Raw genomic sequence first — 21,938 nt, forward strand, 5'->3', positions numbered from 1 at the left:
TGTGCAGTGTGTAGGTCTGCACCCAGCATCTCAACCCATGAACCCCTGGCCACCCAAGCGTAGCACACGAGCTTAACCACTACACCACCGGGCTGGCCCCGTGGTTTTTTTTTTTTTCCGATTAGAGAAAAATGTGTTCAAACCAAGAATCATTATTTTAAGAGAACTCAAAGACAAAATATACTTTCTTTCATAGCCTAATAAATATGGTTGGCATGACCTGTTCTAGGTAAATACTGGTTATTCATTTAGCATAATTTCCATCCTTGGAAACTGCATCTTTCAGTGGAGAGAGTCAGCACCAGACAGGTCTGGCTTCAGCTCCCAGATTCTACCTCGGATTATCTGTGAGACCTTGGACGAGCATTTCTTCTCCTCAAGCCTTTCTCTGGAATCTGTAAAATGGGTATGTATGCCTGTCTCCCTTTCACATAGAGCAGGATCACATGAAATAGTACATGTAAGAATATAGCATTCCTTTTCCCCAAACCCATGAGGTCTCATGTAAGGGATGGATAGATGAATTATGTGTTTTCTAGATGCATCCTCTTCTCCCCAAACCCCTAACATACTCATTCTAAGGAATCTATTGTCTGTTCCAGGAAAACGCTCACGGAAAAGCTCTGCCACTCGTACACAGCAAGGCATAAAGGTAGGAGAGGCCTAACAAGGGGCCTCTCCCAGGATGGGGTATTGGAAGATGCACTCTGTCTGTGTCAAAACTCTGGAAGGTCAGGTGTAAACTGGTGGTCAGGGCAATGATATTTTCAAGGCAGGTAATGCAGCCAACATCAGGAGCTCCAGAAATAGTGAGAAGGCCGCAAGCACCAGGGCCACAGGTGAGGCAGGAAAGTCCAGACCGAAAGCCAACAGCTAAGTGACTTGCCAAGATTGGAGGGGCAAGTCATAAGACAGAACAGATGGAAATCCACCTGGCCCTGCCTTGGCATTCCGGCTTCATATTTACTAGCTGTGGGAACGTGGGCAAGTGAATTGCCATCTCTTAGCCTCTGTAAAATGGGAGCATTGCCGTCTATTCATAGGGCTTTTGTGAGGATCAAAGGGCTGAGAACTCTAAACGACTGGATCCGGGCTGGGCTGCTGGTTTCATTTGTTGCAGATCTTTGCTTTGTCTTGGGGTCACGCATGCGCTTCTTTGGAAAGGAGCAGCTGGAGAAGGCCACGTTTGCCTTTGCTGGGCTGTGGGGAAAACTGCTTTTGCTTTTCCTGCATCCACCCACCCCGTTCCTCCTCTGCCCTTCTCCAGCTTGCCCCAGGAGGAGGGGGGCAAGGTTTTTTTCTCTTCTATCAAGCTGAGAAGCCTGCCTCCCCGCTCCTGCCCCCTGCCCACACCCCACCCACCTCTGCGGGCACCTGGGGAGTTTCCCTTCGAGGCAGATCTGTCGGGGGTAGGCTGCCAAAGTCAGAACTAGGGCAGACAAGGAAGGGAGGCTTGACAGGAAGTCCAAATAAGCACTTCCTCCCACCCACTTTTGAACTTTTGAGGCACCTCAGCTAAAACAGCAGAGACAGAGAGAGAGGCTGAAAAATATATATATATATATATATATTTTGAAAAGAATGAAATTGTCAGCTCTGAGGAAGTGGAAAATATTGCTCCTCACTGACTGGCCTGCAGCAGCTGGTTCATGCTTTCCTTATGCGAATCCCAGGCCGGGGAGTTGAGGACTGTGTCTGAACAGGGTGGGGGGTGCTGGGGGGGAGGGGCGGTGGGGAGGAGAGTCTCGGTGGCTGTCAGGACAGAGGGCAGCGTGGCCTGGAGAAGGGCTGCTGTGGGTTCACACGACCTCCTCCCCCTACTTCCCACCCCACAGCCTCCAGGAGCACCAGTGAGGGTGGCCCTGCACATCCAGGGACGGCTGCATGGCAGGCCTGTCCCTCCTGGCACACCCATTCTGAGGCAGGGTCACCAAATTCTGTGTCTCAGTGCATGGCTGCTGGGTGTGTGGAACTGCCCTATCCAAGGAAGCCATCAGGACTCCTTCCTGGCTCTCCTCGCTCCACCCTCCCCTGTTGGTGGAGCCCTCTGCCATCCAAAAAGATCCCACACAGACAGTGCTTCCACCGCCAGCCTCTGAGAATGGAGGGGAAAACTGTCCCCTCCCTGTGAAGCTGTCGTTCCTGGTCGCCCTCCAGGCAAACCCACACAGGCCCTGAAGAAAGTCTCAACAGCACGTCCCGTCAGCCTCAGGTGGTGCATCGAGCCATAAAGCGCTGGGGGAGGCGAGGCTGGGTGAGCCCCTGCGAGGGCGTTCTGTCCACCACCCGCAGTGCCTCAAGTCAGCACCCTCCCTTGGCCACATGCTACCATCGTTTTCTCCATCCCCTGGCCAAGACCCTCTGCCCAAATCAAATCCAGATGTGTCCTTTCTCCCTCCACCTTCTAACTTCTTAGGCTTCTCTCCTAAGAAGGTCAACACATTCTCCCCCCTGAAGTCCCTACTTACCCTTTTCTCCTGGTGGTCCCTAGGCGAAAACTCCCTCCCCTGCCCCCACGCAGAGAAGCTGCAACTTCTCTTCTAATGAATTGCATGTTTTCCTCACCTCTAAAATTAGCTACGAAGAAAGGCAGTTACCTCCCCCTGATTCTGCTGTGGGTTAGCGGGAAAGGGAGGGAACTTCACATCTGGATGGGGTGGGGTGCAGCAGGGGGAATACTGGGGTGATTCCCCACTCTGGGTTGCAGTGTGCTGCTCCTACATCCACTTTCTGTCCCCAAGATCGAAAAACCTGATACATTGCACCCTGCAAGCTCTGCTTTCTTATCCACAAGCTCAGTGGATGCACGTTTAAGGCTCCTGTTCTGTGAGCCCCCAACCCCATGTGCTCACATGACATTGTTCCTATTGCACTCCGGGACTATTTGCTCCCTTCCTAACATTGAGATGCAGATTACAAAGCCTAAGAAGGCCTCCACTAACCTTTCAGTTTGCTCCTGCATGAGTTCTGGGTTTCTCCACCAGGCTGGGGGAGAGAGAGAGATGGGAGAGGGTCCTCCTACCCAGGCCATGGCTTTACACCACTGCGCCTTACCTGCTCCCCACTCTCTGCTCTGCTTTATCCTTGAAGCCAAGACCAATGCTCTTTAGAGGATTGGTGTAGGTTGGCCCCAGCCTTCGTCACCGCAGCGTCCCCTCTGCTGTGGGCTGTACCCAGAGGCTGCTATGATGACTGCCCTTTTTACAGGCAAGGATCCTGTGGCTGGGCCAAATGAGCCTGCATCTTTTGGGGGCTAACTGACCCTGTCCCTGGAGCTTCTAGAACCCTCAGCCAGAGATGGGAGATGTGAAACTCATAAGTGTTGAGAAATCCCCGAAGACTGGGGAAGAGGAAAGGCTCCAGGCCTGAAGCAACCAGCTTCCCCTTGCGTCACCTCCTGTCTCCTGTCCAGTTGTCCTTTCCGAGGACTGAGCTTGTGGCCCCATGGGATGGGGCACCAAAGGCCTGCCTTGTGGAAAGTGCTGTATCCTTTTCTTAACTGGTCCAAATTGACAACCTCACTTGCTCTTCCTGGAAGGCAGACTGATCGAGTGGGAACTGCACAGGCTCTGGGGATGGAGCTGAGTTTGAATCCCTGCTCCACCTTGGGTAATTTATGTAACATCTCAGAGCCTCGAGGCGGCGGAGGGGTAAAGGACAGAGACTCTGGATTCAGAGAGACTTCTGGATGAGACTCAGTTGCACAACCTACTTGCTGGGTGCAAGGGGGCAAGCAGTTTCACCTCTCTGAGCCTCGATTCTCCCTTCAGTAAAGTAGGAGTGATAATAGTGCCAACAATTAAGACAATTCCTGCAAAGTTCTCAGCCCACTCGCTGGTACATATGAAGGACATTCCATGCGTGGCATCTGTGATTCTTATCGTCATCATCACCATCATCCAGATTTCTCGAGTACTGTATCTCTCTTCTAAATGGGCTCCATGGATTGTCCATCTTGGCCACATTTTCTGGATAATTCTTCCAATGGAGCTTAATATTTAGCTATGTCTTAATTCCAACTTCTGCTTTTCTATAGATTTTTATTCTCCTGAGTAGGAATGAACATCATTAAAAAAAATTGCTTCAACTTTCAAGGATGATCCTGAATGTTTCTTTCCACAAGTGTATTGCGTTTTGTTTGCTCATGAAGTACACCCCAACACGCACACACACACCCAGATCCAGGATGCCCTCCCTGTGCTCCATCCTTCAAGGCCTGGTTTAAATCCCAGCTAACTCCAGGACATCTTCTTTGACTGCCCTACTTGGAAGCTATTTCTCTCTTTCCTTCTCTTCTCAAATGGCTTTTTATCATTTGCCACTGTTCTGATGATTTGAAAACTGAAGTGACCTCTCCCACCAGTGGCAGAGCTTTTGAATGGCAGGGCCGTCCTCTGTGGAGCATGGCAGTTACTGAGAACTCTTAGGTACCAGGCCCTGTGAGGAGGACTCTGCCTGGACTGCCTTGACTGATGCCCCAGCACCCTGTGAGGTGCGGACGACACCAGCTCAGGTTTATGGACCACGTCTATACAGATACTGGGCCTGGACAGACGCAGATCTCATTCAAGCTCATAATGACCTAGTGAGGCCATGTATTCCAGTGATGGTGGGGCTCCTTAGATTGTGCATAAGAGGAAATGGTGCATGACCAAAGCAACCCCTGAAAAGCTTTGGGAAGGTACTACCTCAGGGACCAATGTAGCATCACTAAGTTCAACAGAGCTTGGTCCTTTCTTCAAACGTCAAAACAGATGGCCATCTGAGTGTGGATGTGCAGGGAGCACTAGATGAAGTGGTGAAGCGTTTAGAGGCTGCGATGTTGCACAAGTATTTTTGCTTTTAGACAGTGGACTCGCCCTCTGCCAACGAGGTGCTCAGACCACGAAAAGAGCACAGGGTCTGAGACTAAGAAAGCAGCAGATTCCCACCTGCTGTCTCAGGGCCACTCCAGGGAATGTGCTCTTTGGATAGAAAATATGGAGGAATCGGTGGTGAATAGAATATGTGATGGAAACAATAGTGAATATAATATATGGCATCGTCAATAGCAACAGTTATTTTCTTATTTTAATTTTTTTTTTTTGAGGAAGATTAGCCCCGAGCTAACACTTGCTGCCAATCCTCCTCTTTTTGCTGAGGAGACTGGCCCTGAGCTCACATCCATGCCCATCTTCCTCTACTTTATATGTGGGATGCCTGCCACAGCATGGCTTGATAAATGGTGGGTAAGTCCACACCTGGGATCCAAACCGGCGAACCCTGGACCACCGAAGCAGAAGGTGCGAACTTAACCGCTGTGCCACCAGGCTGGCTCCTTTTACTTTTAATTTTTTCCCTTCAAGTTTTTCTAGTTGAATGCATCTAAATTTTATGTGCATATGAAGCAATTCCTCTGTTTTCCTATTTTACAGGTAGGGAAACTGAGATTCCTAGATTTTGAGTGCTTGCCTGAGGTTGCACAGCATGGAAACACTCATATCAGAAATTAAGCCCAGGTCTGCCCATTGCAGCCCCTTAGTCAGCCCTGGGTGCCTGACTCACTCGCTCACCGAGAGTCCTGTCCTAATAATTATACGGGGACAACTGAAGGCAACCTCAACTTCATCCTTTTAAGAGAGACTGAGGGGTGGTTAGAAAGCGTTAAAAGGTCACACTCCTTCCCCTGGCGGCTCACTGATGTGGGAGATTGTCTATATATTAGGTCAACCGTCAAAATAGATTTTCATCTGCAAAGACCCAGCCAAGCAGGAATGCAGTGTAGACATATGGGTGCCAGGAGTTTTAATGGAAATGTACTTGGACTCACTTTGGAGTGAAGTCCCCTTCATCGTGCCTCCCACTGGGCTGGAGTGGCTGGGGCCAGTGGAGAATTACCAAGCCTGTCACTCTCTCGGTCTCTCCAGCCCCCAGAGCTAGCCTTCCTTGTTTACTTACTTAGAGCCCAGCAGAGGAAGTGGTAAAGGAAACTTGCTGAGTCGTTTTCTGAGAAGAGACCATATTTGTTCGTGGAGGAAGCCGTTGCTTTCTGGGATCTAGTTACAGCAGAAAAGACATCTGCTCTAACAAGGGTGTTCCAGAGGGTGACTGGGAGTTGGAAGAGCCAAGGACGCTTCCACGCTTTTCCACAGATTTGAGGATCTCGGTCAATGGGTGCAGCACTGGGGCTCAGCTGGTGAGCTTCGCCCGGGAGAGCAGCCATGGCGTTGAAGAACGTGCCCTTTCGCTCCGAGGTCCTAGCCTGGGACTCCGACAGCCTTGCAGACTATTTCAAGAAGGTGAGTCTTGCTCTTTGGCTGGTGGAAGGGCTGGCAATGCCCTCGGTGGGCTGGGCAGAGGCTGGAAGATGGAGTCCGGGCAGAGCGTGAGAGCTGTAAAAGATAGCAGTGGAGCTTCCACCGCCCGGAACCTCACCATTGAGCCAGTGCCATGTAGACACACATATACCACTGAGCTTTCCTGGCAATGCGTTCTGGAAAGAAGGGAGTATCTGAAGTGACTGTGTACCTACTACGTGCCAGGGTTTGAGTTTGTGTTCTACAGGCACTATCCCATTTAACACTCTCCAGGATTGTTGTGACCGGGGCTCAGAGGTTGAATGGCCCAAAGCCCCAGGGACTGCAAATGACAGAGGCGGGATTCCAGTCACGCCTGTCTGGTCTCAAAGTCCATGCTCTGAGACTCAGAACAGCTGTAACCACGAGTAAGATCAAGGCTACTTACTAGAAAGGGGAGAAATGGAGTCATGGGGGTAGAAGAAAGAAAAGCCAGGGTAGGAGGGTTGGAGAGGCTGTGATGACAATGCTGGAGTTGGTGTCTGGGCAGTCAATGCCCATGACCCTGAAAGACAGCTCGTCAAGCCTTTACATGGGACAGAGTCGCATTAGAGCTTTATGAGGGTCTGATGAGGCAGCCAGAAAACTGACATGAGCCCTAGGTTATGGCTTGAGAAACTGAGGCACCTACAGAAGAGGAGGTTTGCCAGGCAGAGCGTTTCTGTCCTGCCTTCCAGCCTTGGGAGAGATGCTCAAGGATCAACATACTTGGTCATCTGTTGGTGGGACTACAGGTCAAACACCTTCTTGGGCAGATCCCAAGCCACATGACTCAGTTATGGAGCCTCTATCACTGTCCAAGGGATGAAAAGTCTTGTGAGGGACATTTGAGCTTCTAACACCCCTCCCCCGGATGCAGGCATCAAATTCACTTGGCACTCCAGATCGTTATAAAGATGAGATTTTAAAGTCAAGACCTTAGAGGTCACCTAAGTCAACTGTCTGTTTTTTCTGGGGGTGGAATAGGCTCCCCAGGACGCATACGATGTGGGCAAACCAGCTGAACCTGGGTCTACAGAGTACCAAGGTACTTGTAGTCATGACTGTCCTTCCCCAACCTAAAGAAGAAAAATGTGAAAATACTGAATTGGGTGTGACATGACAGAGGCACAGCCCACAGATCCTGTTATTTTCTGCTTTTTGTGCATCTTGTTTCTGTTCTTTTTCCCTCCAAAAGCTCATAATAAACTTAGGTTTCAGCATTGTGGGTGCAAAGATCGTTGAACAACTGACTTCTGAGGATGTTTCTAAATACTTCTCTTAAATGTAGACCAAATAAACTCTGACAACAAGGCGAAATTTGCCAAGATGCTATCAAGTGGCATGTTAGCTCAATAAAGAAGGGAGGAAAGAATTGAGAAATAGGGAGGTAAAGCCGGGGGCAGGCCGAGAGACACAGACAGCCTTCTCCAGTGTGAGATGGAGAGTTACACAGCCCAGTTGAGCAACAGAAGAGCCCCTGGGGAAAGTTCCCTTCAGGCCAGGCAATGGACTATAGGTCGGGGGTGATTCTGGGAGATGGCTCTCTGCCTGAGCTGGGGGAAGGGAGAGCTTTCCTCCTGGAGACCCTAGACCTCGGGACAAGTCCGCAGCACTGGGACAGGTTCCCCCTCCCAGTATAAAAGAAGCGATGGCAGGAACGAAGAGAGTGAGCGAAATCTATGATCTGAGAAGTCCCAGCCCCCCAGAGACCCAGACAGCCTTCAAATCCCAAGTGCCTCAGTTCCCCCAGGGAGAAAATGCCAAGTGAACTGATCACGCAGTCATTTGGGGATGGATCTTAACCATCAAATGTCCTACTTTAAAGAAGCAGGGGGCAGGGGCAATTTCTAATGAAGCAGCGGGATCAGGCCCACCCAGCTCTGGAGTCAGACGCACATTGGTTTGAATCCTGGCTCTGCCACCTGCTAGCTTGGTGACTTTTCCTTAGTTACTTCACCTCTCTGTGCCTCAACTTCCTCATCAGTAAAATAGAGATACCAACAGTAACTACTTCATGTGATTGTTGGGAGAATTAAAGGAAATTACGTGTGTGAAGCATTCAGCAGAGAGAGGGGGCCAATTCACTGTCATGTTCCTTTTTTCCTTCTCTATTAACTGGACCCTAGCTGGGGACACCCTTGCAGCCTGGCAGGCCTTTGTGTCTTATTGTCTCAGATACACAAAGCTCATCCCCTGTCTGGGATGTAAGTCCCTGAGGACTGAGGTCATGTTTTACATTTCTTTAACCCCTCCAATTCCTTTTGACTTGGCAGGAGAGCATCCCAGGGCCATGCAGTGAAGAGGCACTGGCTCACAGCCATGGGTTCTAATCCCAGCTGTGTTCCCAACTCACTGTGTGACTTTAAGCCAATCTCTTTCCCTCTCTGGACCTCAGTTGTCCCATCTACAACCCCAGGTACCTGCCTTAGACCAGTGACAACCAAAGCTGGGTGCTCATAAGAATCATCTAAGTATTTGCTAAAAATACAGATTCTAGCCTCCAGACCCAGACACTACTGGGTCAGAATCAAACTTCTAGGCAGGCCCCAGTCTGCAGGGCTGTCTATCTGTCTAGAGTCGAAATCAGCACTTTGCAAAATCAGAGATTCGTCTGATAATGATAACAGTGAAAATGATGAGTTAAAGGCAGTCGAATATCCCAAGAACCATTTCCAGCCCCTGCGTGGAGAGGACAGGGATGCTAAGGGCTCCTCAGACACTTGCTTTCTGCACTGCCCTCTGCATCTGCTTTCCCCAAGCTTTCTGACATTCATCCCATCCTTTCAAGCTAAGAGGTTGCAACAATTGTATTCACTTTTTAGATTTGTTGGCCATAAGAAAAGACCCTGATTTTAAATTTTCCCCAAAAGAAGGCTTCCACAAACTGAGACTCACTTGTGATGAGAACCTAGAATTCTCCAGGACAAATATCCAGCCTGAAACATCAAATTTAGAGATGTTTCCAGTGCAAATGCTAGTGCTGCGGAGGGCAAGGCAGGATGGGCTCCTGCTACAGCTGTCGGCTGATGAAACTCTTTGGGAAGGCAACCAAGATCCTAAAAACCGTCATCCTGTTGATCCTATGACTCTATTCTGAGAATCTAGCTCAAACAATTTATCTTAAATAGAAGGAAAAAAACTGTATGCAAAAGAACATCCATGTTGTTCTCTATTTTGATCTGGGTGGTTTGTTAAGCTGCACTTAAATTTGGTCACCCTACTTACTGTACGGAAGTTCTATCGTTATTAACAAAAAAAAGAGAACATTCCTGACAGAGACGTTCCAGCCTGTTCTGAAGCCTAATTGTCACCTCTGTCACCTGCTACCCATGGAACCTCATGAAAGTTACTTAACTTTCTGCACCTTGGACTCTGTCTGAAAAATGTGAGGATTAATGATGGAAGATCAGTTTAAATACTTAGCACGGTGCTCGCCATACAACGAGCATCCAATAGTTATTAGAGTTTCTATTATCATTATTGGAACAGCAGTTTGGTAAACAACCTAAATGTTCAGCATTAAGGAAATTAAATTATAATAACATTTAAAGTAAGTTTCCAACAATATGAGGCAACATTTATGTTTTCATTTTAGGGTAATTTTAAAAGAAAAAGTTGGGATAACAAGATTGAATATAAATCATAAGCTCAATTGTGTTTAGAAATATGCTTAGAGAAAAGCACTGAAAGAAGCACATCTCAACGTTCTTTCACCGAGGTTGTCTTCGGGTGGCGAGACGATGGATGCTATTTATTTTCTTCTTTTCAGCTGCTCTATGTGCCCAGGGAGCATATGCCTAGCCCTTTGTGGCCTTGAAGGCACTGTCTTTCTGTAGGGTTTGGCCCCACAGCCTTAGACTGAGGCAGTTTCTCCTTCTCAAGAGTCCCAAGGGGCTGGTGAAAGCAGGGCTGAGGTGGGGCCGGGGCCCCTCTGTTAACAGGGGAGGGAAGGGGGAGTCTGGCTAGCCACAATACCACAAATTGCTAAGCTTCTGGGGCAGGCAAGGGAGGGGAACCAAGGCCATGAGTCTGCCTGCTGCTGACAGCACCTTTCCGTCCTGTTTGCAGCTGAACTACAAGGACTGCGAAAAGGCAGTGAAAAAGCATCACATCGACGGGCCGCGGTTTTTGGTAAGTGAGGGGCCAGTTTAACACATTGAGACCCAAGCTGTTCTGTACTTTAGCTAATGGTGCAGGGACAACTGGTCTACCCTGGCCCTAGGGCTGTCCAGGGCCAATGCCTGTCTTCAGGATCCCCATGCAGCCCTTTGCCTTCAGAAGTTTTGTATGAACCCCTCTCTCATCACCTCTCAGGATCCTGCTATTTAGGATAGCTCCCAGATCCTTCACTGATAAAAGGCACATTCTAAAGTCAAAGTATAAGGAGGAATCCAAGTAGAGTTACACACACACACCTTGAAAATCTGCTCAAATGCCATCCATACCTTGAGAAAACTAAGGAGAAAAAAAGACCAGATGAGAGAATAGAAGATTCTTTTTGCCCTCCTTTCATTTGGGGTACGTACTCACTGAGTAGAATAAACGGTGGAACCACCCTCGTTATTTCAATTACATCCCTCTTTCTCTCTACTAAAGTCACATAGTTGGTTTTGTGCCGAGTAAACACGCATGTGACATGGCTCTCTCCACTCCATTAATTGCAAAAAGCTCTAAGCATGAGACTAATATGCAGTCGTGTATTAAGGACTAAGTCATTAAGTGAAAAGGGAGGTGGCTCTAACGGTGGGGAGAGAGGATTGGGGAGTGGCTGGGGATCATCTGATCATTTCCCCTGAAATGACACCTTTGCCTATGGGGAAGAGAGACCCAACTGCGACAATCCATTCTTCTGATCACGTTTCTTCACCCTTTACAAAAGAAGTGGGAACAAGACTTCGAAGGTCTATGGGGTAGATGTTCCCAGTTTGATTTGAAGTGAGAAGAGCAACTAAGCTGGTTTCCCTGCAAGGCCTGGTCAGCAGCAGCGAGGGAACTGGGTTGGAAGGGGCCAGACATGTCATGTGCTCTAGCTTTCCACCAGCACGCCAATCCATTCCCTATACTGCATCTCTGCCACTGACATCTGCTTGAATTCCTTCAGCGATGGTGAGCTCACTACGACCCATAATCATCTGTCCCTTTCTGGGCAGCTTTGAAGTCTCATGCTGAGACCAAGCTTGTGCTGCTTTGGTCTGAGTTTTGCTTTCATGTGCCGTGGAAGACGTGTTTATTCACTGTCCCCCCTAAATCATTCCTTCATTCACCCAGCCCTTCCCTTGACAAGCGTTTTCCTGAGCTCCCTTTACACACTGGCCTGTGCCATGTGTTGGGAATATAGAGATGATAAAGATGTGATTTCTGCCTTCCAGAAGCTTGTTTTATTTCAGAAAGGCTCCAACCACCTCATTTGCAATTGAGGAAACGTGTACAGAGCTGTGATGTGATTTGTTCGACGTCGTGCCCCTAGTAATTGGACTCAAGCACACATGTAATTTAATCTAACACTGTGTGGTTTTTATGATGCTATTTCTTCATACTGAGCTTTGAGCTGATAGAAGTCGTAGAGTTGTTGTTGTTGCTGTTCTTGCAAATTACTGCTGAACCTGGATGTTTCCTTCTGGTGCCTCCAGCACTGAGAAGACACTTAGCAGGGCTGAGTGGAAAGGGAGTAAGACATCTTTCTTGAGGACGGTCCTGGTTGCGGCTCTGATGGCCTGAGTCACCTTGAACAAGCACTTGCCTCTCTGAGCCTCCCCTTGCTCCTTCCTCTACTAACTGAGATGAGCACGTTGGGCTGGGTCATAGCAGTTGACAGTCCCTTCCAGCTCTGTGAGTTCCCCCAACACTCCCCGTGCAAGCTTCAGGCCTGTTAGGATGGGGTTGTTTCCTTGATGGAGAGACGGTTTCCAAGCAGCTTTGTCTCCTCTGCTCCAATATCTGGGACCTGTCAGGCCCTGAGAGAAGACTGTGTGCTCTGCTCATTATATGCAAAGGAGGAAGTGGAAAGAGGGATGTTAGGACCCACGAGAGCAGGGAGCAGAACCTGGGGCCTGGCCTAGCAACTGGCATGTTTAGAGGTAACTTCAGCTGAAACGCACTCCCACCCCAGGGGCTCTGGGTACAATTTAAGCTCTGATCTGAGCTCTAATTTCTCATCTGTTTGATAATATCCAGGACCATTCTGCCGTTGAAGGCAGAAGTGGAAGGCCCTAGTCTGTCATCCTTCCTTCCTTCCGTCCAGCCTTTCCTTCTTCCTCAGTGTAGGAGACAGCAGCTCCCGTGAATCTGTTTTGCTGCCATTTTTGTTTTCCAAAGAGAAGGGTGGGAACTCGTCTGGTGGGGAATGGGGTTGCTATGCTTCCAGAAAGTTGAAGAAGAGGAGGAAATGTGCTCAGAACCTGTGTCAGTTAGGAAGGCGTGTGGCCTCCTGTAACAGAAACCACAGTGGCTTAACCAACTAGGGGTTTATCCTTCTTAAGTGATAAGACATCTAGAGGTGGGCGCTGGGGGCTGGTGAGCCGCTGAAGGAAGTCATCAAGGCCCCATCTGGCCCCTGGAAAAAGCCCGTGGCTTCTGTGCTAGTGTGTGCAAGATGGCTACTCCATCTCTAGGCAACACATCTGCATTCAGGTGGAGGGGGGCGGGGTAAAGAGGGGAAGGTGCAAAAGTGTGTGGGGAATGCATCGCCCCTTGCTTTCAGGGCAACTTTTCCAGAAGCTCTGTCCTGTAGCCTTCAGGTTAGAACTCACCAGCCGCAACTCAGTCCTGTGACCTCAGCCATCTGCAGGGGAGTCGAGGGTGTCAAATATTTTGAATTGGGCACATTTACTGCCCTGCACAAAATCCAGGTCTTGCCAGTAAGGGTGAAAGAGAGGGTGGATCTTGGGCGGCGAGCAGCGGCGTCTGCCATATTGCCTCTCCTGGCAAGGCCAATTTGCCACTCTCTTCCCTCTCCTGCCCCTCTTGAGGTCACCCTCAGCATATAAACATACTGCTGCAAAGCCACCCGTCTCACTCCAGCCATCGTACGAGTAACCAGAGTTTGCAGCCGGGTTTTGAAGGAGGTAGAGGACACAGCAAAACTCTCCAAAAATCCTGTTTAAACCTCTCTTACCTTTCCTTTCAGTTCCTGTCCCTGTTCTGAAGGCTTTTCTTTTTGCTAACATCCTGTTCCTCTGTGTCTCTGGCCATGCTCACGCCTACCTTCTCCTTCACTCTCGTCCCCAAATTCCCTGAGCTTATGTCCTCAACTCAGCAAAACAGAAGGCGGCAGCCAGCTCCCAGTACTCAGCTATCGTCCCTCGGGCAATCCCCAGGAAGCCCTCACAGGTCATGCCACACACTGAATATGAGTCACAGCACGTCCCTGAGAGGGGCTTGTTCTGGAGGGAGGAGAAGCCACTGCTCAGTGATGTTAAAAAAAAAAAAAAGAAGAAGATATTAAGCTTGACCAAAAGCCTGATTCTCTCAGGACTCTTGGCAGACTCCTGCCCCAACCCGGCCGTAGGTGGTCTGGTATGGGGACTGGGTCAGACACTGCTCCTAAGAGCTGGAACAGATGAGTCCAGCAAGCACATTGCTAAGGCGCCCCAGCCCCAGTGTCGGCCGGGCTCAAAGGGAAGCGTGCCCAGCTCTTCCCAGGGAGCATCAAACATCCTGCCGGGCAGCTCCCAGCCCAGAGTGGGAAAAGTAAAGACACTGACCTCCGAGAGCTGGCCAGACCCCAGCTGCTCCCCTGGGGTAGTAATCACTCATCTAATTCCCCTGTTTCTCACTCACATGGGATGTGTCCGGCAGGATGCCAAGCACATGATATACACCATCTCGTTCTAGCCTCATGACCCTTGAAAGGTGGCCACTATTATTATAATGATCCCCATTTTACAGATAAGGGAACTGAGGCTCAGAGAGGCTAAGTGTGTGCCCCAAATCAGACAGCTGCTAAGTGAACTAAGATTCGAACCCAGCCTGTCTGCCTCCAGAGCTCCCACCATAAGCACCCAGCCTTCTGGCTGTAATTAGAATGTCAGTGGAACCCCTTCTCTGGCTCAGCATTGGGTCTATGGAAAGTGTGCCCACACTCTTTTCTGTTCCCAATATTGGCCCCCCTACCTCCCCTCCTCCTTCCAAGATGCCTTCTTCTTTCAGCCTCCCCTCCCATGTCCCCTTCAACATAGGCCACCTGGACCCTCAAAGGGCTTGGACAGGGACGATGGATGCTTGGAGGAGAAAAATAGACTGGAGGCCACAGAGCAAGGCTCCAGCCCCAGCTCTGTCACCTAGAAGCTTGAATTCCCTGAACATCCCTGAACCTCAGCTTTCTTCCCTGTGAAATGGGAACACTGACAGTTCCTACACTACACGTTGACGTGAGGCTTAGTTAAGGTGCTGTAAGCAGAGGCCACAGTCAGTTCTTCACAAATACGAGTTTCTTTCCCCTTTCCCCTCAGTTCCCTCAGGAAAGTCTCTTTATTGTAGCCCCACATCTAGAGAATTCTACCAATAACTCTGATTAAGGAGGCTTTTGGGGTGTGATGGTGGCATAAGAGGCACAGATTCCTTCTCCAGGCTGGCTTCTCACAGGTGCCCCATACAGAGACTGAGAGGGGCCTGAGGTCTGGGATAAAATCCGAGGGGAGATGTCCCAACATGGCCAAATGCCGCCCACAAAACAACTTCTCTTTGGTCCCACAATTTAGCTCTCATAGTATTTGTTTTCTTAAGTTAAATCTTTTGTTAATATCTAGAACTTGGGTAACTTCACCCAATATCTAGAATTTAGGATTCCCTTTGAAGAAGTAGATCTGGCAACACCAAGCCCACAGGCTTTTATGCAACATCTAGAAGCTGCTTACTTTGGGTAGGTAGGTATGGGTGCACTCTTCAGTTTGCTGCAGTCCCCACCACTCTCTATTGTTTCGTGCTCTATTCACCTGGCCCAGACTCCTTCTTGTGGGTTGTAACTTGCCTGTGTCTTCATTTCAGAATCTGACAGAAAATGACATCCAGAAGTTCCCTAAGCTCCGGGTGCCGTAAGTATCCCCCCTGATTGCTTGGGTGGTTTGGGGAGCAAAGAGAGGTTGGAATGGGGAGTAATCCAGGGGGAGCTGAGTCAGTTATCTATCACTGTTGGTTTGAAATAGGAAAGCGAGCAGGAAGGGTGACGGCAAGGGCAGGGGGTGGGGAAGAGAAGTTATGAGGAAAAGGAAGTAACAGACTAGGCAAGTTGGTGTGTTGGCTGCTCTTGCCAAAGAGAAGCCTGACTCTGGACCATGTTTTCATTTCCTCTCTCCCAAGTGGGGTGGTTTGGGCCTGTGAAAATAGCACCAAAATCAAGAGACCTGAGGTTTCATCATGGTGTCATCACCGACTCAGTGATAGCTTATGTTTTCTGGACCTTAGTTTTCACCTCAGTAAAATGAGTTGGCCCAGATGAAGGGTGGCAATGGACATCATTTTGTCTGCCAGTACTAACTGCTTGGGAATGTCTGTCAGGGGCGTTGTGTTGAGAAGAGTCCTAGGGAAAGGTGGGCGTGATCCATTACTGATGTCTGACATGGGTGCTGAAATGGGAAGCTGCTTTGTGCATATCATGCGATGTGTTTTCCACCCCTCTAGTAAAAGTCTCTCATACTCAAATGTTTACAGGAGCCAGGCAGGTGATATAAATGTGCAAAATGGGCCAGGTTGAGAAATACAAAGCCCTATCAATTTTGCTTTCATTTTACCACCTTTGAATAAAACATGGTTATGGGGAAATATTTCTTCACTATAAGAAAAATAATGGCACAATTATGATGATAAAAAAGGTAATCACCACAAAGTGTCATTGTTGGTGAAACAATAAGGAGTAGTGGAGATTGTGGCAAATTAGAAACATATTCTCCATCCAAAGAAATGAGCACCTACTTAGCTCCAGTCAATGTGGACCCAATGCTGCCCAATCTTTAAATTTATCAAAAGCAGCTAGAAATATCAGTTTTATGTGACACATTTGATACAGAAAATTTCTATGAGTACAGAACGGTGATTCTCTAGAAAAGGATCACAGGTCTATGTAAAGGAGAGACCTTAACACACAGATCAGATTTGGTGGCAGGTGGGCAAAGCCAACTCGCAGACATGTTAAGTTTGGTCAACATAATGTTTTAAAATGAAGAAATCTTCCAGAAACTCCAGCTTTTCTAGAAACAAATGGAAGATGTGGTAATCCAGGGCTCATAGTCTGTTGTGGGAACATTCAGCTGGATCTGAGTATCTGCCACCCTGTTTAGATGGGCTTTGTGCTCCCCACTTCACATGGTCCACCACTTCCTAAGGGATTATCTTAAGGTGCATCAACCATTCATATCATATGCATGGAGACTTTGGCTTTCTGACCAACAAGAAGTAATAGAGTCCAGATTTACCTCCCATCTGAAGCAACCAAATAACCAGACAGAATACATGAAGCAGCAGTTTTCAAGACACTGGACATCAGATACTAAGACATGGAAAACAAATGAGGTGATCTCTCACAGCTTTGAGAGAGTCTCCAGGCCTTGGCACAAGGAACAGCGTACACAGGTGGAGTCTAGTGAACTCCTTGAGTTGAAGAGACAGCTGAGGGTCAAGGAGTCTAGAGTTCATTAAAGGGGTACCTGAGAGGAGAGAGCTGCATGAGTAAATGTCCTGGACAACTGCAGAGGGTCCCTCTTCAGCAGAGTGCTGATCAGTGCATGTATATAAGGAGACTACCCCCAAAGAACCACCCAACAGGATCTTAGGAAACAGCAGCCAGTCACAGGGCCAGAAATGGTGTCTGTTTCTACCAGGCAGACTGGAAAAACTCCAGATTCACAGTCATTGGGTAGAGTGCACAGAAGGACCTTGCCTCAGTAGGGGAATAATTAGCCCTAGTCTAAAACTGCTCTGGTCCTGCCTAGCGAGTCTTAAGAGAAAAACTGAAAAAAAAAAAATCAAACTGTTCCCAAGTAACTTAACTACATACCCAAATAACAGCAGATTAGACCCTGCAGAAGAAAGTGTTAGTAAACATGAAGATGCAGCAGTGGAAACTATCCAAAATGAAACACAGAGAGAAAACAATTAAAATAAAACAATGAAAAGAGCATCAGGGAACTTGTAGGGCAGCTTAATACATGTGGAATTAAACTCCGAAGGAGAGGAAAGAGTGTGCATGTGGAGAGGGAGTTGGAGAGACAGATGTAAAATATTTGAAGAAATAGTGGCTGAAAATTGTCCAAGTTGGATGAAAATGATAAGCCCACAGATCCAAGAGGCTCAACAAACTCCAAGCCCAAGAAACTGGCAGGAAACTACCAGATACATCATAGCCCAAGGTACAAAATAATCGAATTGCTCAAAACCAATGATAAAGAGAAAATCTTAAAAGCAGTCAGAGGAAAAAGACATATTACGTACAGAAGAACAGATGAGGATGACAGCAGATTTCTCATCAGAAACAGTGCAAGTGAGAAGATAGTGGAAGGGTGTTTCAAAGCACTGAAGGAAAAATCGTCAACCTGGAGTTCAATACCCAGCAAAACACCTTTCAGAAATAAAGGCAAAATAGAGACTTTTTCAGACACACAAAATCTGAAAGAATTCATTACCAGCTGACCTACATGACAACAAATGTTAAAGAAAGTCCTTCAGTCAGAAGGGTCATAATACCATATGTAAATCTGGATCCACACAGAGGAACGACGAGTACCAGAAATGGAAGCTATGCGGGTCTATATATATATACTTGGCCCATGAAGGCATTTGAGTTTGCATCTCCTGGTTCCCATACAATATTAATACTTCATTCATTTAATGAACAGCTACTGGATACCTACAATGTGTCAGCCTTTCTTAATTACTCAGGCTACGAAGATAAGAGACAGCATCCCCACCTCAGGACACTCACATTCTAAAGGGAGGGTCAGATATACAAATGAAGCAATTATGCTATAATTACAACAGCGCTGTGCACATGCACGTGCAACTTCAATGGGAGTAGGAAGGTAATTTTTCTCATGGCATTCAGGGAAGACTTCTGGGAGGAAGGGAACCTAAGATGGATCTTGAAATATACCAGGAGTGGTCACATGGGTTGAAGGACATTCCAGGAATGGGGAACATATTGCAAAGGCATCAGAGGGCCATCAGTGTGTTTAATGGAACTGCAAATGGGTCAGAGTGCCTGGGGCATATACATGGGGTAGTGGAAAGCAAAAAGGATAGAACGAGAGGTCACACTTTAGAAGGGTCCTGTGAGCTGTGCTAAAGGAGTCTGAGGGTGTTAGTGAAGTGTGTGCACCAGGGGGAACATTGAGGTCGATCTTGTGTCTTGGCTCTCTCCACAGCAGTGTAGAGATGACCTAGATGAGGGAGCTGGAGGCATGGAAGCAAGTTAGGAGATGGTGGACATGATCCCACTATGGGCGATGGGAGCCTCGCCTAGGGCTGTGGCCATGAAGACACGAAGGAGGAGACTTAATCAGAGCAGTAGAAGGAAAGAGATAAGGAAGTCACTTTCAGCTTGGAAGATCCCTTTTCATCTTAAGGCTGAGCTCAGCTGATGTCTCAAGCTATGTTTGAGTGCCTGGAGAAGGAGGTGGGGTGAGAAGTGGCTGCTAGTTAGTGTAGACCAACGATTGTAAACTCGTGTTGTGGGTAGGGTAGGGGTGGGACATTTCTTTAGTTATTTGAAAGCTGAAACCACAACTTGGCCTGTACAATCCCCCTCCAATATGTTTGAATGTGTGCCCCAGACAAGCTATGAGGCCCATGGAACAGGAAGGGTGAACATGAGGAGCAATGAGGGAGGCCTCCAGGGAGAGTCCAGGCTGCCCTGATTGGGTGACTCAGAGCTACCCTCTCTCTCGCAGAGAGGTACAAGGACCGATTCCAGCTCTGCTTCTGATGATCTCTGTGCCTGGGGCAAGTCCGTAGACCAGCCTCAGTTTCCTAGTCTATAAAATGAAGAGTTATAGGGACCCTGGGGGCTTCTCATTTTACAAGTTATTATTGTAGGGACGAACAGGTAGACAGGAGAACTTAGTGAGTAAAAGTGTGAGTTCCGAGGTAGGACTATTTGAGACCCGATTCCTCCACTCACCAGCGTGAGTCTGTGGACAAGCTATCTGAGTTCCCTGAGCCTCAGCTTTCTCATCTGTGAAACGGGGGAAAGTTCGAGGAAATAATGGGGACATCATAATATGCACTGAAGAGGTGTTAGCTATTCTTATTATTTCATGCAAAATCCCAATGAGCACAATCTGAAGTTTTTACTGATTATTCTATCCTGCTACCGAGGGAGCATTGAAGAAGACAAGGCATGGGCTTTGGAGTGAGGGAGCTCCAGGTTCTGAGGTGGGCTCTGCCTCCCCCCAGCTGTGGGAGGCTGGGCAGTCATTTCAACACTCCGAGCCTCAGTTTCCTCCTCTAGAGAGGAGAAAAGAAGTAACTCTCAGGGACCAGTGGATATGAAAGGAGCAGCCCACATAAATTGCCTGACGCTGTCCTTAACGCACATAGATATTCAATATTTATTTGTCTCATTCCCTTGTGCACGGGTTCATTTGCTGTGATCATTACCCTGAAGGGCCATGGAAAAGAAATTGTGTTTATGTACCAGCAGACCAAAACAAGATTATACTCCTCTGAATAGCTCCATTTCCTTCCCCAGTGCAAAAAAAAAAAAAAAATCAGTCTTAAATAGATTTTGTAAGAAGGCAGATTCTGGTGAGAAGGGTTTCTGTGTGTGCAGATAGAGTCACTCTCTCAGGACATAGTTCCTCCCACAGAGACCCCAAGTTCTGTAATGAAGGGTTTTTAAATAAAACAACGAAGCCTTCCTTTGGAAGGTCTAGCTTAAGATCCATGGTATAGCTTAGCATGATCTGTTTAAATCAGTGGAATACATGCTAAAATCTGCTGATGCCCATTTGGAGTTTATTTTTTTTGAAAAACGTGTTATAAGTTTTATATTTAAATCTGTGTAACTTTGGAAAACAAGGAAAGGGGAGTGATGGAGCAGCGGCGTAGGCAACAGATAGGCGTTGGTCGATTCTCTTTCTAAGTTCTCGTTGTGCCCATTACCAGTCGTGGAATTAGGCTGGGAAAAGCTAAGACCCAATCAGAGAAGTAATGCAGGAATACCTGTTTATTTGTGTGACCTCCTAACAGCAGAGACGACCTCCTGTCTCATCTACTCAGCGCCTACCTGAGCTAGAGAAGACAGGAAAGGAGGAAGGAAGGAGGGAGGGAGAGACCCAGAGGTAAACAGACATTCTTGTGCCCATTAAAGAACGTGCCCAGCCCTCAGCAGAATCGAAACAGTGACAGGTCTATCTCCCACACGCTCCTTCTGTCTCCCATTCATTGACTAATCTCTGGCCAGGGATTCCCCACATGGAAAGTGCCTCCTCTCTACCAATGGTCCCTCCTTCTCCCCAACACAACACCAGAAAATTTGACTTCCTGGCTCAGCTCCTTATTAAAACTTGTCGTGTGGCCTTTGACAAATACCTCTCTCAGAGCCTTGCTTGCCTTGTTGGTAAAAATGAGAATAATTCTACTTGTCTACCATACAAAATGATTGTGAAGCACAAGTAAAGTAATACAGGGAAAATTGTAGGGGTGGGGACACAGCTGAGAAGCAGGGAGACGAGGCTAGGCCCTCAAATTCTTATCTCCTGCCCACTCGTGCGTGGTTCTCCGCTGAGGCCTGAGATGATGATGGAAGCTCCCTTCCTGAGTCCCAAGATACAACATCTTGGCTTCTCCCCGTCTTCTCACGCGACAAGGACAGAACTTTGGAAGGTTCGGCTCTTGGTTCAAGGAGGCTGACCTATAAAGGTGGAACACTAACTCTTTTAAAGAAGGATGAAATGCAGAGAAAGAGCCAGAGTGAGAAGGTGTGCTGGGGGGCCTGGAGCAGGGGGTGACAGAGGTGATGTCTGAGGAGAGAGAGGCAGTGCGACAGGAGGGAGAGTTGGAGGAGGGTGTCCGGAGGACAGTGTTAAGCAAAGTCAGACTTCTGCCCAATTCTGGGCCTGGGACAGTTGTGTGTGCGTCATGCCCTCTGAAATTGGAGTTGAGCAAGCAAGCCTCCCACTGTGGGAGAACCTGTAAGAAGGAGAGAAGTAAAGCTGACCTAAAGCCCTGACTACGTGAGCTGTGGCTGAAAATACATTTCACATCATAAGCTGGCACACAACTACACGTGTGACGACACAGGCACTGAAATAGAATGTTCACAAAATAACACCTACCCTTCCTGTGCATTATGAGCTCTGATATTTTCTGCTCTTTCTGTTTCCTTCCTTCCTTCTTCCCTCCCTCCCTACCTCCCTGCCTTCCCTTCCTGCCTTCCTTTCTGCCTGCCAGCCTGTCTTTCTTCCTTATTTCTGCGTGACCAGCAAAGTTGATTTCAAGACCCACTACTGTGCTTCCACCTGCAGTTGGTGAAGCACAAGGGACCGTTGAATGGGAGCCCTGGGTCTCCTGGGAGAATCCTAGGAAACACTTCAAGATAGACTGAGACACCTCATTCTGCTTCCGCTCTCCCTTCATAATTATAAAGTTTCTTCTCCTTCCTCCCCCTCCATCTCCTCGAACTCCTCCTCC

The 21,938-nt window shown here is 48.1% G+C and overlaps 1 protein-coding gene across 2 annotated transcripts in view; it reads left to right on the top strand.

Annotated features, from left to right (window-relative positions):
• Positions 1 to 6,000: 6,000 nt before the first annotated feature.
• The window catches only part of LCP2 (lymphocyte cytosolic protein 2), a 44,991-nt gene continuing 29,053 nt past the window's right edge, over positions 6,001 to 21,938 (top strand). For both annotated transcript variants that reach the window (XM_046668327.1, XM_046668328.1), the window contains exons 1-3: positions 6,001 to 6,278; positions 10,386 to 10,448; positions 15,303 to 15,349. In XM_046668327.1, coding sequence (XP_046524283.1) covers positions 6,201 to 6,278; positions 10,386 to 10,448; positions 15,303 to 15,349 — 188 coding nt within the window. In that variant the 5' untranslated portion in view covers positions 6,001 to 6,200. The remainder of the gene's footprint in view (positions 6,279 to 10,385; positions 10,449 to 15,302; positions 15,350 to 21,938) is intronic.

Source organism: Equus quagga, chromosome 7, assembly GCF_021613505.1.
Source record: "Equus quagga isolate Etosha38 chromosome 7, UCLA_HA_Equagga_1.0, whole genome shotgun sequence".
In the NCBI taxonomy this organism is placed as follows: domain Eukaryota; kingdom Metazoa; phylum Chordata; class Mammalia; order Perissodactyla; family Equidae; genus Equus; species Equus quagga.